The sequence below is a fragment of the Brienomyrus brachyistius genome, chromosome 17, assembly GCF_023856365.1.
Source record: "Brienomyrus brachyistius isolate T26 chromosome 17, BBRACH_0.4, whole genome shotgun sequence".
Classification (NCBI taxonomy): Eukaryota; Metazoa; Chordata; class Actinopteri; order Osteoglossiformes; family Mormyridae; genus Brienomyrus; species Brienomyrus brachyistius.
The window spans coordinates 1,415,795-1,436,001 of NC_064549.1; the positions used below are offsets into that span (position 1 = coordinate 1,415,795).

Sequence of the window (20,207 nt, forward strand, 5' to 3'; positions counted from 1 at the left end):
AATTAAGGGCCTTGCTGGTTCTGCTCTCTGACCTTCACTTGTACGTTGCATTGGGAAAAACAACCTCTAAATATATGTGATGAATATGAATTGGCCGCCTGTCCCATCCTCTCACTGCCCCTCTCATGCCACGTAACCTCAAAGGCATCATATCCATAGCAAATTATTTTGGATCAACATGACTCCAAACCCTATTGGTTTAATGACATAATCTTTTTGTTTCACTCTGTGTTAAGTTTGTGGATGGGACACTTTCAGACCCCGGAACAGGAATTGAATACTCCTCTAACCATATGCGATGCTTAATTAACTAGAATTAAGCTCATAGATATTGCATGTCATTCACTACACACTTGTCAGTTCTTGTAATATGTTATAAATTATATGTGTTATTAAGTATTATGTTAAATCATGTTTATTTCCAAAGCAGTTTGCTTGTGTGTATGTGTGTGTATACTTATATATATAAAATAGACCTGTCAGTATATGAATCACCAAACACAGACACACTAAGTTAATGTCACCTTTCTTATAAGCAGCATATATTTATGCACCATGTATATATAATGCATGTCTAAGCTGTATTTCTAACTTATTTCTATGGTTGATTTTTTTTTTGTTGGACAAGGCTTGTTAACCCTGTGTTCTGCATGTAACCCTATAGTGTATCTGCGCACAGTGCAACTAATGCTCATCATTAATTGAACTTGGAAAAATAATAAATATTTAACATCAGTTGGCAGCTGTTGCCAATATAAATTCTTAATTGCTCATGCAATTAGAGAGGCATTACCATGCAGGTTGCTGGGAATATCCCCTTTGGGATGGTACTATGGGGGGGTTGTGGGGGGGGGCGGGGGCTGAGTATTACTTAAGCATCAATGTCCATAGTGAAGGCACCATAGGTCAAGGCTTTGCTCTTCTGGAGGCTCATATCATCTGAGATTTCCAGGACATCAAAGGAATTAAAAATGTATATTTGTCTCTAATTTACATTTCTGTTCTAGTCTAGATGAAGATCTATGGGGAAAATGATACCTTTCACTCTCCTGTGTCAGTGTATAAGCCGGGCAGTGATATGGCTGATCTCCTGGCTGATTATCACCAGCTTGCCCATAGCATGGACCTATAACATAGCATGGAGTGATCACCAGAGTGTGTGTGCATGGCATGTGCGATTAGAGTGGCAGTTCTGGGAAAAATCAAGAGGCCACAACACAATTGTTTGTTTCATTCGTTTCTCAATTTATGGGTGTGCATATAGATATACTGCAAAATGCAGAGTGGCCCTACCCTGATTCTCATTGATCAAGGGCTTCCTATTTGCTTTATGGGACTTCAGTCCTGCTTCTAGGAGCCTGATACGAACTGTCATAGCAGCGCACTTCACACCTGCACTTAATGTTTCCCATTCTATTGAAGGTCACCTGATGTCATTCTGTGATTCATGAGAAACGGTCAGACACGTTAACGGTCATCTCTGGCATTAGAAAGTTGCTTCTGCCCTTTACCTGGCTGGTTTCTGGTCATTCCCAGTGTCTCCTGCTTCGCCTTATTCTTCTGTTCTGCTGTCTTAGAAATTTTGAATTGGAAAGCAGCTTGCTGTTCAGCATAGCCTTCTGCCAGCAGAACCAGCATTAAATCAGGATTTAAAACTGCAGATTTAAAAAAAAAATATAGAGTGTATTTGCAGCCGGTGTATAGTGTTTGTCTCCATGAGATTTATAACAGCCACCAGGTGGAGCCCTGCTGTTATTAATATTTACACAAGTTCGCCAGTGGGAATAAGCAGATTTGTTCTGGTTCAGTTCAGGACAAGAAGAGCTAAAGAGCAGTTATATCATTATACATTGAGTACATGCTACAAAGCTGCAACACACGCCCATTGTGAAGAGGTTTCTCTATATGAAAAGGACAGTGTGCATGAGATAAGAATGATTTTAATGGATAGTTTTTCTTTTTTCTTGATCTTTATCTGACCCAGATTTCCACAGAGGTTCTTGCCTGTGTTTTGAAGGTACTGATTGCATGTTTCACCAAATGCACCACCAATCATCTGATTGCTTTACATCTGATTGCTTTACATATGATGTCACAGGGCTCTGTACTAGAACACCAAAGCTAATCGAAGGATTGGTTCCTTTGCATGAGAACATTTCACTGAGTTCTTCTAAAACTGGGGCAAATCATCCAAAAAGTCAAAGGCTTCTCATCAGTGTAGCTCACACCTCTGTACCCTCAATGTAACTTTGCCTCTGAGGCAGCAAGCTGTAGCGGAATATTGTCAAATATTTCATTTTAAGTATATGAATGACATGTGCTATCAGGTTAAATGCACAAAAAGCAGATAGCCCTCATGAATGACTTTTGCTCCTTATCGGTCCTTTCCTGCTGTGCAGTGTAACAGAGCAGCACCTTTACTGCACTGTGAGCGGCCCCCACCGGGGGTTATACCAGTTGAAGCTTTTGGGAGGTGTTCCTAGGTCATTCTTCTCTATTATAAGTACATTTTTCATTTCCTCAGTAAAGCTGTAGGCAAGATTAGGTGAATGAACTGAACCGCATGGATTAGTCAACCTATTAAGCAGGCTTTTACCAGTTGCTCCACAATTAGTGCTTAGCATCTAAGTTATTAGCCGGAGACCAGACGGAAGGTGTAGGTTTGCAGCTGGCACTGGGGAAAGTGACGGACTACCTGGATTTGTTTACTTTGTGAGGTTTTCTTTTTTTTTCATAACTACAATGCAGTGGCAGATGGTGATAAGCAACATTCAATAATGCGCAACATTCATATGTAGCCTTTGTACATTAGCAGCCCAAATGTAGACACAAGCAAATTACACACATACATACACAGCTAAACAACTGGGCCGGGTGGGTTCCGGCTAACAGACAGCCCTGGACCTACAGGGATCAGATGTAAACACTACTGCAGGAATCTAGAATGTGTGACACTAACAAACACGCTCAGATCCGCCAAAGCACAAATACATATATTTACACAGGCCTGTGCACAGCCGCGAATTAGAAAGCAGTGAGATGGAAGCGAAGGCCGCTTAACCAGCAGGGGCCTGTATTTTACGCCTTTGCAGAAAATGCTGAAACTGGAGAGCAGAGTCAGAAAAACAAGCCACTGGAAAAGTCCAATCCCTGACGGACTCCCTAGTAAATAAGCACAGATATGCGTATGTAAACTTGGCTTCTGCTCACCCACAGTCTCACACACAGGCTCTAACCATGTTACTGTGTTTCTGCAAAAGGGGGGTTGACCATGCATGTTAGGTGGGACGAAAGGGGAGTGGTCAGAGATGGTGCAGCACATTATGCTGACAAACCATTGGCCAATCGCTGCTAGCTTTGGTACTTTATATACATATTGGGGATTAGCTTCTTAGGGTGGGATTGTGTTGATTAACATTGAATTGCACTTATGTTTTTCACACATTATCAGCTGCACTGCTTGTAAATTCCTGGCTAAAATAGAAGCCATGCAGTTCACAGCTTGGGTGTTGAGGGCTGGTTATTTTGTAGGACTGGTCGGTGTGGGGAATGGAAAAGGGCTGCGCAGCTCTGACAGCAGTGGGTGGGGTCTGGAGAGAGGCAAGAGTGAATATATTTCACATTTCACTGAAATATAATCTTTAATGTAAGCAGTGAATAATCAGCTATACGATTTTTTATCGCTTTTCTATGAGCCCATAAATGCCAACAGTTTATAATTCGCTTCTCATTGGCATGTTTTGCTTAGATTTAATTTGAATCATGAGCTTGTCTCTTTACAGTTTGCATTTCAGTCCTTTAACCAAATTGGAATACTTGATTATAAGGAGCTCAGATGCTTCTCCGTTGCTCATATCATGTCCAAGGAGCGGACTTGCAGCTGTACAACAATGCCCACCCACGTTCAGTGCACTCCACAATAAGGACTGTGATACAGTTCGTGTCAAAAGTCTTGCGCTATGAAAAACTATTAATAGATGCAGTGCAATGGTGAGCTTAATATGAAAGCCAGGTGCTGTTTTTCGTTCCTCCAACTTGAATACATTTTTAGTGATGAATTCCTCCCGCATCAAGATTTCAAGTTGGTCAACGTGCAGGGAGCAATCTGGTGTTTTTTCCCATCTTCCGAATGCCTTCCAAATTCCTCAGTGGCAGGGCAGTGAATAAAAACGCTTTTGTCGGTTTGCCTTTTGATATCCTGTTTAAACAGACAGATGCCGTTAGAGAGCCATTGGCATTGCTGATTTAACAGCTGCGCCTCAAGCTCACATTTAAATAGTAATACTGTAGTTTAATTGTGACTCGGCAACGAAGATGTAATCTGTTGTGCGGTATTGCTTGTATCATGGAGATTTAAACATACTTTCTTCTCCAAAACTGGTTCATTTCATCTTGATATCGATTTTGTGTTTCATGCTATCAGTCTGCATACAAAACTCTTCACCACATAATGACAGTTTCACATCACAATTCGTCCTTGGTTCTAAGCTGTGTATGTGGGAGATGGATTGTGGGTAGCAAAATTAATTTTCCCATATTTGGAAAGGTGGATATTTATAGATTCATGTAATTGTTTCAGACAACAGTATTCTATTTGGCCACTGTTTTTTAAGCAAGATTGAAGAATCGTTTTATTTAAACATTAAAGCAAACCTTCATTTATGAGAACCTCATATCCTATTAGGGTCATGGTGATTCACAGCACACCCTGGAGAAGGTTTAACGTGCATCTGCATGCTAAAAGGGAAATCAGATACAAATTCAAAGTCCCTTTGAAATGTAGGAGGAAGCCGTTATAGCCTGGAGAAGCCTGACATCAGCATTCTTCTTGTCCGTAGAACTGGACCTGAATTACACACCACTGCGCCCCACGCAACCTTAGGCAAGTGGAAAAAAACAAATTAGCACTGACAGAAAACTGCTGCAATAAAGTCAGGAAGCAGAAAATGAGTCGGTGGTAATAACGATAAATCAGGGTCATCACCCGATGCATTCAGGCCTGCGTGCTTTTACCCACACTAGCATGCGCAGCTGACCGTACAGATCATTCACATTTACATGTAGATTAATGCATCAAAATCAATATAAAATGAAATTATAAATCATAAAATTATAAAAAAAAAAAATCCTTTTAAATGTTTAGCGCGGTCAGAGGCGTAGTTAGAGATGAAAGGATAAAGAGTCTGCGTTCTTACTGGGGGAGGGGGCTGATGGCCAAGTTATATATAACATAATATAATACAGGGGTCTCCAAATCCGGTCCTGGAGGGCTACTGTCCAGTAGGTTTTCTGTCCTACCCGGCTTCTGATGAGTCACACCTGCTCTCAGGTAAATATCAGGAACAGGTGTGGCTCATCAGAAGCCGGGTAGGATAGAAAACCTACTGGACAGTAGCTCTCCAGGACCGGAGTTGGAGACCCCTGATATAATATAACATAAAATAATATAAAAAGCTTTTCATGACAACCCAATAAATACACATTTTTTTGGGGAGGGCTAAAGACAGCGTAAAAAATGTCTAACGATGCCCCTGAGCTTGATTATCATGATTTTTATCTATCCAGTAAAGGGCGTAGTATGCCAGTGAATGTGTGTAGTATGCCAGTGAATGTGTGTCCTTGTGGTGAAGAAGTCCGACTGAAATGTTCGGGAACTTAACCACTGTTTCGCTGGTATGAATGTCACATGCCATGAATCCTGGGTCCTGATATCTAACTTGTTCATTTATTTTATTTTATATAACTATTCCTACGTATTTTTCATAATAGCATAAATATATGCAGTGCTCTATAATAAAATGCTAATAAAATACTAAATGTAGCTTTTGGAATCCTTGGAAACTATATGCAACAAACAAATCCTTTAGAATGAAATATACAGTTCTGATCCCCACAGCTGTCATGCTGATGTCTTGCTGTGCAGATTTTTCTGCTGCCAGATTAATATACTTAGTATCCATTTGTCATTGTGAGTAAGACTGCAGTCTTTTTGCATTCCAGCATTGCTTCTGCCATTCATCTCTCCCTGAAAGCAAAGAACTAGCGTGGACAAGCAAAGGACGTCAGGTCTCCTGCTGTGTATTCAAGACACCTGCACCCCAGCTAGCATATATTCCAGTTTGACGCATGAATATGTTGCAGATATATCTTTCATATATAAAATGCTCAGAGATAAAGAACATGAAGACAGACGAGCAAATATAATGTATAATTCCACACTGACTGTACTAGTATTATGTACATGGTCTCAATCTGTTAGTCTGTTGATCGATACATTATAAATAATCTGACACAAGAAGTCTAATTTATATATTTTATCAAGTAAACGCCTACTCTGTACTTACTGTTACATGCATGCACATGGTGACCCCCCCCCAGAGAAGGGCAACCCCTCTGGTCCTTCTGGGGGTCTGATGGGTCATGTGATGTCAGGCTGTGACTCGTTTGTCAGTGTGGCAGTAAATCTGGAAGACGTGTGTGTGGTACTCGCCCTCTTGTGGTTATACTGGACACCCTTCCTTCTGCTCCTCTTGACCTCCTCTGGGTGATGTCAAGCCCTGATGCAGCTTGAGAAACCTGAAACAGCCAGTGAAACAGCCAGTGAAACAGCCAGTGAAACAGAAGACCTGTTAATGGATGCCACAGAGAATAAGGGACTTTTAAGCATTTTAAATACATCCGATCTGAGTAAATCACACTTTGGTTGGATTTGTTCTGGATCAGGGTTGACTATACAGTCTTGCATTGAGTTATGCCTGATCGAGTCACAGCTGATGCCATTTATGTCCATAGTAAATAATATACATTAATTGAGAGACACCTGAAAGTGGACGTAGTAGGACGTCAGCAGGAATATCGCTTAGTGTAACAGGTGAGGCTGTAAAATGACCTACTGTCCATGTCTAACTTGTAATACAGTATTTGTACAGTAATGTATATGTGATGGACAGCTACAATATAGAGATACACCAAAATTAACCTGCGTCCTGTAGTCCTGGTCCCAAATGCAAACACAAGTTGCCGCAAGGCTGCATCGGCACTGTCCCTAACTGGGGGCCTGCATCACAGCCCACTTTCTCTTCACAGTGCGAACTGTACAGTCCGCGCCACTTTTTTGCTGACAGTAACACTCAAGTTCTACACCCGAATAACAGGCCCTCAATTAAAACTGATGCAGTTAGCACTATTGTGAGTGTTCTGCTACAGCAGTCCCTGTAATTGTGACAGGAGTGGTCAAAGCAAGTGTCGCTTGTCTACAATGCATGGCCTGCGGTACCAGCATGTCAGACGCGGCTGAAGCTGGCATGGAGAGATGGCCCGTGGGAAGGACGGAGCTGAGAGTCGTGTTGCGGTCGATGCGGGGAACCTGGTGGGCAGACTGAGTGCAGATCAGCTGCTTACTGTGCTGGGAAAAACACAGACCCGTCTCCAGTCTGTGCTTGGTTGTATTTGCCAAGAGGTTAGGAGAAGCTTGTACTGTTGTAGAATTTATGTGTCCAGTCTATGCTCATTGAGATGCCACAAATGGCTGTATGTGTGGTTTTACGCCAGTCCTTATTGGCAGGCCTAGAAATAATTTTAATTGGATCTTAAATGTGAATGTGGCACAGCCTCATTGTACTCAAATTCCAGGTGTGCGTGCTCATCCATATACATACGAACATGTGAAATTAAGCACTTGGGTTTGAGATAAGTCTGCATGCTTAGGTGTGATTGATGTAATCTAATTATATGAACTGGATACGTGACAAAAGTGTTTTAAAATTCTAGTGGGGGCGCAGCTGTTTAACTTAACTGGGGTTACTTGAGCGAAATAGCAATTTTTATGAAATATGATGTATTAAGTTGTTTTTAGTCAGCCATATGCTAAACAGGTATATAATTCCAGGGATGCATCAAGGATTCCGTGGAACCTTACATCATATTCACGTTTCCCTATTTATATACAGCAGAACAATGAATTAAGCATCTTAATAGACTGGCACCCAAGGAGATGTCGCTTATCTATGGTATTGTGTGGTTTAGCTTTTCAGTCCCAACACATGAGTGTTAACCCCACTCCCGTTTCAGAGTAAAACAGAGTGCCGTTCGCCTGCCCCGAGGGTAAAGGGCACTGTTACTCGGTTATGTGACATCTCTGTGTAACTTAGCCTTTAATAGCTAAACCCTCTCACCAGCACTCACAAATAGATTAAACACCGTCAGTCAAACTCACTGGTCTATCAGTTTTAGAGATGCCACTGGTGTCATGCCATCGTATCGCCCGGCAGCTGACGGACCCTCGTCTTCCCCCTCTTTTCCATCTTTTGTTTCCCGTTTTCCCTTATTCCCTTCCTCTCTTGCTTGGTAACCAACAATTGACACTCGTTCTTTAGCTACGCCAGGCTTTGCTCTTCTCATGTCATTAACATTTCATCTGTCATTTCAGTCTAGCAATTTCTCTTAAAAATAACTTGTCTTTCTTTGATGTTTGTCTATTTTTAAAGACAGACTTCCTCGCTCAGTTATGGACAGCTGCAGTCAAAGTTCTGATAAGCAAGCAAGGCTTAGCACATAAGTGATATTCTGCTATAAGACAATGCGTCCAATATAGATCTGTCAACCAGACTTTCTCGTGCTCCTTATTAAGAGTACAATACATGTTATGTCTTCCATTATTGTCCAAGGTATGTGTGGGTTATGCATTTATAACATTGTGGGGACCAAATGTGTTATTTTGATGTTGTGGGGACCTTTTTTCAGTCCCCACAAAGGGAAACTCAGTTTAATAAAAAAAAATCTGTGACTGCAACCAAAAAAATAAAACTGCCAGAAGTCTTGTATTTTGCTTGGTTACTTACGGTTATGGTTAGGGCTGGGTGGGGGTTAAGGTTGTCATTCAATGGACAGAAATGAATGGACAGTCCCCACAAAGATATGAATACAAGTATGTGGTTGTGTGTGTGTGTGTGTGTGTGTGTGTGTGTGTGTGTGTGTCAGTCAGCACCTGCTCTTGTCCATGAGTGTGCATTTGTGTGCTGCGCTGGAGTCCACTGATTTGCAGGGAACTTAGCGCTTAGCAGAAGGCGGCACAAAGAGAGAGAGAGAGCAAGCGAGAAAGAGAGAGAGAGAGAGAGTGAGGGAGAAGCAGGGAGAGCAAAGAAGAGAGCGTTTCCAGACTGAAGTGAACTGCAGCTCGGCTCACCAGAACACAGTCCAGCAGAGATGGGATGCTTCTGCTGAAATCAAGGGGTGGAAAAGAGAAAACGTACATAGACCAGACCGAATTCTGGGGCAACATCCCGCTGATGCCATGCAGTAACATCTGTAGGAAGAGGGACGCACGACAGGACTACCAGCCTTGCAAGAGGGAAAGGCACGGACACAGTGAGAGGTGCTTCCTGCAGATATAGAAATGCACCAATTCTGAGAGCCCACCTTGGTTCATCCACGTTCAGCACAACGCGCCCAAGCCGGGGAAACTAGCCCAAGATTGCTTAGCTTTATTCTGGAAGCTCTCCAGCCACCTCAGGACCTCTGGAAGATTCCCGCTGCATTCCTCAGCTCTGCCACTGCCACTTGTATACGGGCACCGGGGGGGCGAGCAAGAGGAAGTTGCTGGCGTACTGCGAAGCTTGGAAGTTCCAGTTGCTGGTACCGGAGTGTCAACTGGCGGTGTCAAGGTTGCCGGGTGGAAGAAAGCCAAGGAGCTCCAGCAGTCTGCTAACTGAGACAGCGTGCCCAGAAAGCCATGCAGGTCTCCATCGCTTGCACGGACCACAACCTGAAGGGGCGCAACGGGGACCACAGCAAGCAGAACGCCAGTAGCCCCAACATGGTGAACGCAGCCAGGGCCAAATTCCGTACGGTTGCCATCATTGCCCGCAGCTTTGGATCCTTCACCCCAAGGCATCACATCTCTCTGAAGGAGTCCACGGGCAAGCTGACTGGCATGAAGTACCGGTATGTGTGAATGTATGCTCCCCCTCCCACTGCAGCCACTCAGCCATGCAGTCTATCCATCCCAAACACGGCTGCCTTATGAAGCTAGAGGGGATCAATCCCTCAGGCAGGTGTCTCTGTGTGCAGCAGCATCCCACTAAGTCATCTCAGAACACCTGTCTGTACATTTACTTGAATGAGGCTCGACAGACTCTGTGCGTGATTCAGTCATGAATTCACTGCAGCATGCTGTGGCATTGCTTAAGTGCTACACATACTACGCAGGACTAATGCTAGAATTTTATGTGAGGGAATACTATGAGAGAGGAATCCACGGCCTCCGAATGGCACGTGCAGTGTGTCTGTCCTGAAAAACGTAGCACGGACGTCCAAATATGCTAAAAATCAAAGCTATAGATTTGTATGGATTTTTGTTCTTTTAGTGAGAGTCTTTTAAACGCACCATTCACACACGATTCTAGAAAAGTCTTTTGTTCTTTGTCAGTGATCTTCCAAAAGGGGTGTGTTAAGTTTTATTTGTTGAAAATATAGTAGCTGTATGAAAATATTTGACTTTCAGGGGGGGTTGAACTCCTGTACAGTCAGCATCTATTTGTGTATATGTGTAATATTCTGGAGTAATAATTACAGACTGTAACAGAACATAGCGTGGCACTGTGTGTTTCTGTTGCCTGCCCCACACTCTCGACACTGTCATGAATAAAACACCCCCCCATGCTGTTGTCCCATGCTGCCCACCCCCCACATCCTTTACTTTCATACATGGCGTAAATGCTCTCTGATACACTCTTGTGTGCGTTCACACTAAGTGGTATAGATGTAATCGCATAACCTCTTGGTCTTTCATACATAAATGAGGGGGGGGCTGTGTGCTTTTCTGCATGTGGCCCCTTCGTCAGGTAATTGTGACATCGGCCCTGGTGCTGCAGTAGCATCAGTCAGAGGTGGCCCAGTCCATCCACTGTAGTCACATGTCAGTAGGTTCTTCAACATGTACACCAAGTAATTTTCTGGAAAGTTCCTGGACCTGCCTTGTCAAAAATGGATATTTTGAGAGTATTTTACATTTGCCTAATGTGCTTTAGGGTTATGTGTGTATTGCTAATCGAATGTAAAATCCATCTGTGCCTGTTCAAGCTGCTTAGCCAATATGCTGATGGTCAACCATAATGATAAATTAGCTGCAGAAAATATTTGTGGACGTGCAAATATTTTTAAATGGTGAACTGTACTTATATTTTTAAGAAGGGAAGGGATGAAGACTTTGAATCACAAGTGACCTGACCTTTTGTGCCGAATGGTAGGCTCTGAAATTAAGCCTCACGACTTCAAACCGTTGCTGCTTGTCAAATCTAAGAAAGGGACAGTTAGAAACATGGATTAGCACACTTGTAGACCATAAGACATACAGACTGCATGTGGTGTGTGTGTGTGTGTGTGTGTGTGTGTGTGCGAGCGGGTATACCTATCCTTATGGGGACACAATGTCCCCATAACGTGATAAATATCCGGTTTTTTTTCCCTTATGGGGACCAGGAAACTGGTCCCCATCAGGGAAAACTCTATTTTAGAAAAATCAGTGACTGATATGAAAAAACTAAAAATGCACAAACTCTTGTATTTTGCTTGGTTACTTATGGTTATGGTTAGGGCTGGGTGGGGGTTAAGGTTGTCATAGTTAGCATTAGCATTTTTCCCATAAAAGTGAATGAGCGGGCCCCATAAGGATAGGTATACCCTACATGTGCGTGTGTGTGTGTGTGCGTGTGTGTGTGTGCGTGTGTGTGCGTGTGTGTGTGTGTGTGTGTGCGTGCGTGTGCGCGTGCGTGTGTGTGTGTGTGCACGCGTGTGTACGTGTGTGTGTGTGTGTGCGTGTGTGTGTTTGTGGTACATAGCAGTAGTGCTTGTGGTGGGTGTTACTGCAGTGTCTGACAAGGTAAAAAATACTATCTGTTTTAAAGTGAGAGAACATTAAATCCACAGGCAACGCTGGCATCTACTGTGGCTTTGAGGATCAGCCAAGGATGTCTGCTTAATGAAGGGCGTTTAAGTACAGTGGGGGGAAATGAGACGTACCAGGATAGTACAAGGCACTTTCACACCACTTGTTATTGAAACAAGAAAAGAAGGTTATAAATAAGGCCAGTGTCATTGGGGGGAAAGGACCCCTTTGCCACAGGCTCAGTGCTGACCCAGTGGCTCATATGTAAAAGTCCCCGACACCAGTTGTCACAGGTGAAACCGTAGAATGCAAACACTGTCCACCTTTATTTGAGATAATTTCCTTTTCAGCACAGGAATGAAAAAAACAGGCCAGTGGAACATTCTGAGGCATTTCTTGTCTAGTCGCCGTCTAGCTGATATTAAAAACTATAGAGCATAATTTTTTTTTGTATGAAAAAGCACGAGCTGTGGCTTGTGACAGACAAGCAGTCACTGATTTGGCTTTGAGGCACTTTCTGTGCGGGATGTCGTCCCTGGGTGAACAGCGAGAAAGGAAAGCGGAGCTATGCAAGGACACATTAGCGCTGGAGGGAGCCGAATAACACGTTTACTCGGAGCGGCGAGAGAGGCAAACAGGAAAGGCAGGGCGCTCCGACCAAACGTTGTATGACAGTATGAATATTGCTGCAGGATGTTTAAGCCAGATCATCTGAACCCCCATCAAGATCTGAAGGTCCCTTTAGACTCTTTGCAAAGGAAGAAGGGAGGAAAATACAGCCAAACTACTAAATCTATTAATAAACCGGCCCACTGCTTCAGAATGTGAGGGGCAAGCAAATCACAGGAGTCAGAGAGCGGCTCTGACAAGCACTGGAACAGGTCGGTCGTCGGAATTCCCATCCTGCGGCTTCAATCCACTAGTGATTAAAATGCTGGTATGATTATATAAAAACCTCTCTTCTTAAAAAGAAAAAAATGTGGCTGAGTGTTTAATGTCGAAGCAAACAATTATGCAGACATGTGACCCCCTCTGTAATGAATTTCTTGTCAGTCCCATTGGCACATAAAGCACATCCGGGTTTGTAATGACCTCTCGCAACCCGGGTCTCTCGTAGCTGTTTTACAGGCACGGCTTCCAAAAGCCGCTAAGCGAGTGGCTACGGAACAAGGGCCCCGAGCCGCCAGCACGCAACACGGAACCAAGCGAGCTGCACCCGCGCCAAAACAGTGTAAATGACCTAACAGTGCGATATACACAGCAGTGTCCCGCACATGGGCACTAAACTGAGCCTGGGCGCGTCTGCAGAGCCTTAAAGCCAGCCAAAGCTCCGACGAGGCACGAAAGATGGAAGCGGCTCATGAGCCAATCTGCCGTCATGTAGGAAACACACGGATGGGATTGTGGCGAGGGGGGGGGGGGGGGGGGGGGCTGGAAGCTGGAGAGGCAGACGGCTGTGATAACGCAGAACACAACGGGCCTGGCTTGCTTTCCAACCCACCATTCAACCGTACTTATGTCTGTAGGTCTCTTCCTGTTTCCATGACAACATGTAAAGTAATTAGTGTCCCTTTCTAGCATTGTTTTTCAAACACTCATAAAGTGTAATGCTGGTAATTTGGTTGAAGCTAAATTATATAGCAATGATGATGAGCCTTTTAGTTCTGATTCCAGGATCGTGAGATACGACGTGGCTCCACTTCATAAATACTGTGACAGAATATGGGGTCAGTGGCTGCAACTGGTAAAAATTTTCAAATGAGAATGGCACCAGTATGCTTGCATTCAGCAGCATCAGGATCGGTAAATAAAAAGATACGATTCACATTGTTCTAAGTATGGTGCATAATCTGATTTCAAACTTTAACATGAATAGCTTCCACGCAAATTTTAGTTGCGATTTCTTTCTGGATGTGGTGGTAATTTGTGCACAGACGTCCGGTGAACAGCACCTGCTTGAAGGGCTTGTCCGCAGTTTCCTGAACTAACCTTGGGGCAGGTAGGCCTGGCCAGTCTCAGAAGGCACCCGAAACCAGGGGCGAAGCTCAATATCAAGAATGCAAAGACCGTACTTGTGGTCTTGGCAAGACCGGTCTTCTTAATTGCTTCCCAAGAACAAACTTGTGGTGCAGTGGATCATGGGATTGGTCTCATTTGGCTGGGATGGGCAAGGCAAGAACGACATCCGCAGATTATTACCATCCTCTGAGCTTCTGTTCTTAGCATCGGAACCGGTCTTCGGCGATGGAAGATGACGTAAAATGGGGACACGAGAACACAAGTGCAGTCAAGTACGCAAATTGAGATTCACCTGAGATCTGCAAGGTATCAGCTGCTGGACTGCAGGCACTTCTGCCCAATGTATGATAATTGTTGACTACTTTGAAGGTTTTCCAATACTTGAAATAGGGGCATTTAAAACCCATTTGTTTGGACTTGAAGATCTCAATATAAAACTGCAGTAATGTGTATCCCATGTTTTACTGTCCACAAGGAAAAAAAAGCTCTTTAACTATATGCGTTTAGCTTAAAAACTTTAGCTTTACTCAGCCTTATAATATAGTTCGTGCGGCTAGAACCGCTTTGTATGTTGCCAACAGTGAGTATGTGAGGGTTGCTTTTTCTTGTGAGTTACTGACATGGTTTGTGTTCCATCATGTTCATTTGTTTGTGACCTTTTCCCTTTTTTTACACTTGTGTATGTCACATGCAGCAAATCTAGCTGGGGCGTGTGGAGGTGGTGCTGGCACTCAGTGGGACACTCAGTCTTACAATTAATTACCCTGATTTGGACTTAGGGGGAATACGCAGAAGCACTGGTAGGCAAGGCATTGACAGAACACCCACTGGTTCAGGCATTCCTCTCCATCAGTGCATGTATTTATCCAGCTACGTAAAAGCCTAATGCGAAATAAACCCAGATGTCTTCTCAAACAGACAGCTTTAGTAAATACAGCGACAATGTTTCATCTCCTCTTTAGTGTGTAAATGCCCTTAAAATATAGCAATATGACACTGTGTCTGTATATTTTCTGTATGATGATGGACAGTATTGCTAAGAACGCCTGTGTACAGGATAGTGTTTAGAAATGGACTTTGTAAATACTATCTGACTGTACACTTCATTAATGTGAAGAGAGACCTCTGTGATTGTGGTTTGTTTGTCCATGTTTAAAAAATGCAGACTGTTCTGTTCCTTTGTGGCCAAACCTTTTTTCTTCTGTTCGCTTTTAAAAATGATTATCTTGATTACATACAATTGAGAGTAACGCATGCATTTATAAAGGAAGAAAGGCAAATGAACTCGCATCCGCTATGGAAATTCTCATCCTAATCACCGACCAGAGGGTCGGGATGCATATTACGTGGCTTTTGTCGAAAATGCTTGTCCATTGTACACGTGAGATGCAGCCGAAGGCGGTTAAACAAGCACGATAACACCAAATTAACTTGCGGTTGCCATGGAACCATAAGTAACGGTACTTGAACAAAGATGCGTAGTTCTACAGCATGCTTGCTGATGGTAGCTCTTTAACTTGGGAGGGTCAAAATGAGAGGGATGGATCTTGTACTTATATACTCTGCTCAGCTGGGGAAGAGAAACTCACGCAGAAATATGGCCCAATGTGTAAATTTCGCGCACAGTGAAGTCCAGAAAGAAATGGTGTTCTTAGGTAAAACATAACGTTCATTAAGCTAAAGCCTGACCTCAACTTAACAGAACATCTGTGGAATGAATTGAAATGCTTACTGCAAGTCAGTCCAGACCCAAAAGCCCAACATCCGTACCCAGCCTCACTGATACACTTACAGCTGAGTGGCAATAAATCCCCTTGAGCGAAAAACCTTCACAAAAGGGTACAGGCTGTTATACCTGCAAAGGGAATACTTTTGGTTATATAATATATTTAAGATTATGAGTGTAAGCCAGTGGTTCTCAAACTCGGTCTTTGGGATCCACTGCCCTGCTTGTTTTCCTGCTATCCCTGCCCCACACACAAGTCCCAGCTGTCTTTCAGCTTCTGATTGACTGAACACACCTGATCCAGGTAATCAGCAGTGTGTGGGGCAGGGATATCTGGGAAACAAGCAGGGCAGTGGGACCCGAGGACCGAGTTTGAGAACCACTGGTGCAAGCAGTGTTTGCTAAGAAACTGTATGATTTACATGAAACTTCTGAAGATATATAACAGTTTCTGAACTGATATAAGATGAAGTGGCTTTACAGCAGCCTGCAAATTCTCATGTGCGAAATGAATCTGCATCACAGTTGTCACAAACGGTGAGCCGTGTAGTTCGCTGCTGTCTTGCGCACCATCATTCTAAAGGGGTTTGTCAGGAAGTACATAGTATAAAAAAAAACAAAGCCTGTTCAGTACTCCTGGCATCTATCTGTCTGCAGTGGTTGCATTCATTGTGTTCTTCTCCCTGTGAGCTTGACAAAAAATAATGAGCCACTCATAACTTGACAGTCAGTGTTTCATTCACTTTCATATTTACCAAGTTGATTAAGTTCTTACAGTATGTTTTAATTTTTGCTGCATTCTGTCCCTAATCCCAGCATGGCTACCTCCGATCACGTTGTACACGGCACAGAATTGCACAGAAATCTGTGTAAAACTGTGCCTTTATTTTAGACACTACTTAACTGAGTCATAAGAAAATGATACTTTACAGCCTCTAATTAATCGTTTCTAGTCACTGTCCTTGGCGTGTTCGGGCTGCTTCCCTGCCTTGTTATGGGGGTTGGTCTACAAGATGTGCTTTTTATAAAATTAGGAATGAAAAAAAGATTGAGCTAAATTGTAGGGAATGCGTAAACGTCCTCCAAAATTATATACTGGAGCTTCTCTGCTCAGCACTGGTCAACACTGGGTAACTAATGCCTTATTGTAAAGCTCTCTAACCATCTTATTTTTGTGCACCCCTTTGTAAGCAGTTTTCAAAGCCATGATTTATCTCCTTCCTGGGACAAAATGAGAGCAAATCAAATTTTTATCCAGAGAAACACAAGCCCTTCGTCCCCTATTTAAAAAGTGAAAATAGCCAGGTGGAACTTTAAGTACACAATGAATTGGGTCGGCACATTAACCCGTAAAGCTAATATATAATACTAGATACACTGGGATTTTTGAGAAAATACAATTAGGAATGTTAATTGTTTAGGCTCTACTACAAATAAATTATTTGTTTGTCATTTAAAAAAAGCTGTTGATGAATGTTTGAGATTCTCCAGGGCAGTGTTTCCCAATCCGGTCCTCGGGGACCCAGAGACAATCCTTTGTTAAGGATTGTAAAGTCTTTGCTCTAGCAGGAAGCTCAGAGGGAGCAAAAACATGGTGTCACAAATTGCATCCATTCCCCTCTCATTCTCTCCTGTTGATCATTTGTTGTGCCTCTCATTTCAGCCCTCGTGTGGATCACTCCAGCTGCCCCTCTTCTGCTCCCTCGTTAGTCGTGTATGAGTGCCTCCCAGTGCTGTACTCCCCAGTCCAGTCATTGATGTTGCACTAGTGCACTCCTGCTCCCTCCCTCCCTCCCTCTCCATCCCTCCTCCCTCCCCCTTCCCAGTAGATTCCCCTATTGCCAGTTATGCCTTTTGTTTGACCCCATGTTTACGTTTGTTTGCCCTGTTCACGTTCCTTCAATAAAGCCATCGTTGTTTTTCTCTCACGCCTGCTCCCGCCTCCTTTGTGTTTGGAACATGACACATGGACCGACTGTGGGTTTCTGAGGACCCGATTGGGAAACAGAATGCAGAGTGCAGAATGGTGTTCTGACTTCCTGCAGTTTTGTACACATAAAACCAAAACCCTGTAAGGGTTTTTATCCTACCAAGTCATTCTGTATAAATTCAGTTTTAAAACTGAGCGTATTCGTGCATTTTAATTGTTCTTTTTAAAGTGAATTTAAAGTTGCATTATGTGTTTATTGATCAATTCATTATATACCACACTCAAGGGGCTGTTTGTCTGATTGACATTTTTCTTGTAGTTCTTCATAATTGTGCTGCATCAGCAAAGGTCAGAACAGCCTTCTGCCTCGTTTCAGAGAGTCTAGCTGCTGTTCTACTAAAGCTTCGTATCTCTTCTCCTTCATTATGGTTTCAGGGAGAGCTTGACCCAGACACACAGACACACAGTTTCTGGGCTTTAGAAGACAACCTGTTTTATCTCTGCCCTGAGAACCTGAGATGCCTTGAAGAGGCTAGAGGTTACAGAGGCTCCTCTGACGTGCTGTAATTAGTCCCCATGCCTCGTTTGTTTCATTTGAAGACACAGTATGTGCATGACTGTTTGCTGGTTTCCTCCTATGGCCTCTTTATCTTCTAATCAGCTTCCGTTCCTTGCTCTCTGCTTCCTGTCTATCCTCAAATCCATCTTTTCATCATCTCTCTTCTTTGTTGACTTCACTTTCCAAAAGTCCCCCCCCCCCCCCCCCCCCCCGCTCCCTTCCCCACCACGGACCAGTACTTCTTGATTTAAACTGGTTCACTGGCAGGAAATGCAATGACTTCCTAAATGTAATTCTATCAATTAGACAAATGTAAGTTTTCAGCAAACATTTTGGAGTGAAGTTTTTGAACTGGTGCCTGAACTCCTCCTCCCAGTACAGCCGCACTCCCCCTTATTGCAGCAACCTTGAAATGTCTTTGGTATTGTTTGTTTCATAGTTTCCTGTTTACATCTTTATCCTGGGTTGAGAGTCGAGATGGTACTGCCATATCCTTATTTCTGAATGACTAATATTTCTTCAGATTGCATTCACAGATATAATAACAGTATCATGTTTGATATAATGCTGGTCCACCTTCATGTCTTGGAATAGCCAAGTAATTCGGTAACGCTCTACTTAAAGCAGTTATCATAATGCATTATAGATACCTTCATAATGCATTATAATACATCCATAATAAATTGTATTCTGGACACGACTATAACTGTTTATAAAAAGTCATAAAACATTATAGCCATGTTTATTACGCATTATGAATGCTCTATGAAGCTCTCATCTGTAATGCACTATAGATACCTTCCTAATGCATTGTAATGGTCAGTATAAGGATTAAGCTTGCTTTGTACTGCATTATGAAGGCATTTATTGTGCAAGACTGCTTGACTTGACTGCTTTAAGTAAAGTGTGATGAGAATTCCCATTAGCAAATATCCTTTTCCTAGGAATAAGCCATCACATCACTTGCTGTTTCAGGTGGCCGGGTCCTCACTGCAGTAGGAGCATGTAGAGTGTAGCCTTTCCTGTAGCCTGCTATTAGTCATACATTAAAGTTTGGTGCACTCTGTTAAAACCACAGTGAACTCAAGGGGAGCATTTTGTACGTGACTGGGATTCTGCGAAAGGAAAATCCCAGCTTCACGCCCAGGAAGCCATCGATTGCAGTTCCTTACGAACGGCCTCCATTAACGACACTGTCTATTATGAGTAATTGTGGGACAGACAAACATCTGAAATGAAGTCAAAGTTAAAATCCAGGTGTAGCTCACTGTCAAATTAGATGAAGCTGCAATAGGGAGGGAATGATTTAAAATATCACAGAAGTGCCCTGAAAGAAGTTGTTCTTGTTTATTGTCATTATTACTTAAATATTAATGTTTTTTTATATAGAAAGACAAACTTCTTGTTGAAATTAGCTGATAATGTAGAAGTTCCCTTAAGTATTATGCAAATTAATAAGTATTTCCCAATATATATTCATTATATACTGCAGTGTGAAAAAGCCACACACATTTTATTACATTAAACTTTTCTCATGATATACACTATACTACCACTTCTATATGTCTGAGATTTCTGTTGTCTCTGTGTATTTATGTAGAAAATTAATTCTATCAAATGGTGTGGAATAGTATGGAAAATGCACACCCCCTCTGCGCATTGTCTGTGTAGTGTGCAAACTTATCGCATTGTGCTGCGCTGCTGGTGTCACTGGCTGATGCGTTCACCAGTCTGAGTTAGTTTTGTATGGACCCCCCCCTGGAAGGTGCACGGCACCCACTCGCGGCCTGCCAGACGCACCTACGCCTTGGCGATTTCAACACCCACACAAAGCTGTTCTTTATGAAACCCAGGCCTAGCTCACAGTGCAGTGTGACCCTGGCACTGGCTGTCTTCACAGCCAGTGTCCTGCTCAGGAGCAGTTGGGGCTGTTTTGTGTCCCTGGCCAACAGGCTGTCTAACCAGAAACCTCTTAAAATGCATATAATTGTCGATAGGCCTCTTAAAAATAAATAATACTTTGTCATAAATCGCTTAAATTTTATGCCTCTTTGCATGCTTGTGGAAGATTAATACTTTGTCAGCATTT

The 20,207-nt window shown here is 43.0% G+C and overlaps 1 protein-coding gene across 3 annotated transcripts in view; it reads left to right on the forward strand.

Annotated features, from left to right (window-relative positions):
• Window positions 1-20,207, forward strand: part of kcnab1a (potassium voltage-gated channel subfamily A regulatory beta subunit 1a) — a 55,148-nt gene that overhangs the window by 7,591 nt on the left and 27,350 nt on the right. The window contains exon 1 of one of the 3 annotated variants that reach the window (XM_048981738.1): window positions 8,960-9,942. The exons of the other annotated variants lie outside the window; for them this stretch is intronic. Within the exon in view, the coding sequence (XP_048837695.1) occupies window positions 9,731-9,942 (212 nt within the window). The 5' untranslated portion in view covers window positions 8,960-9,730. Of the gene's footprint in view, window positions 1-8,959; window positions 9,943-20,207 lie in introns of those variants that run through there. 3 annotated transcript variants of the gene reach the window in all.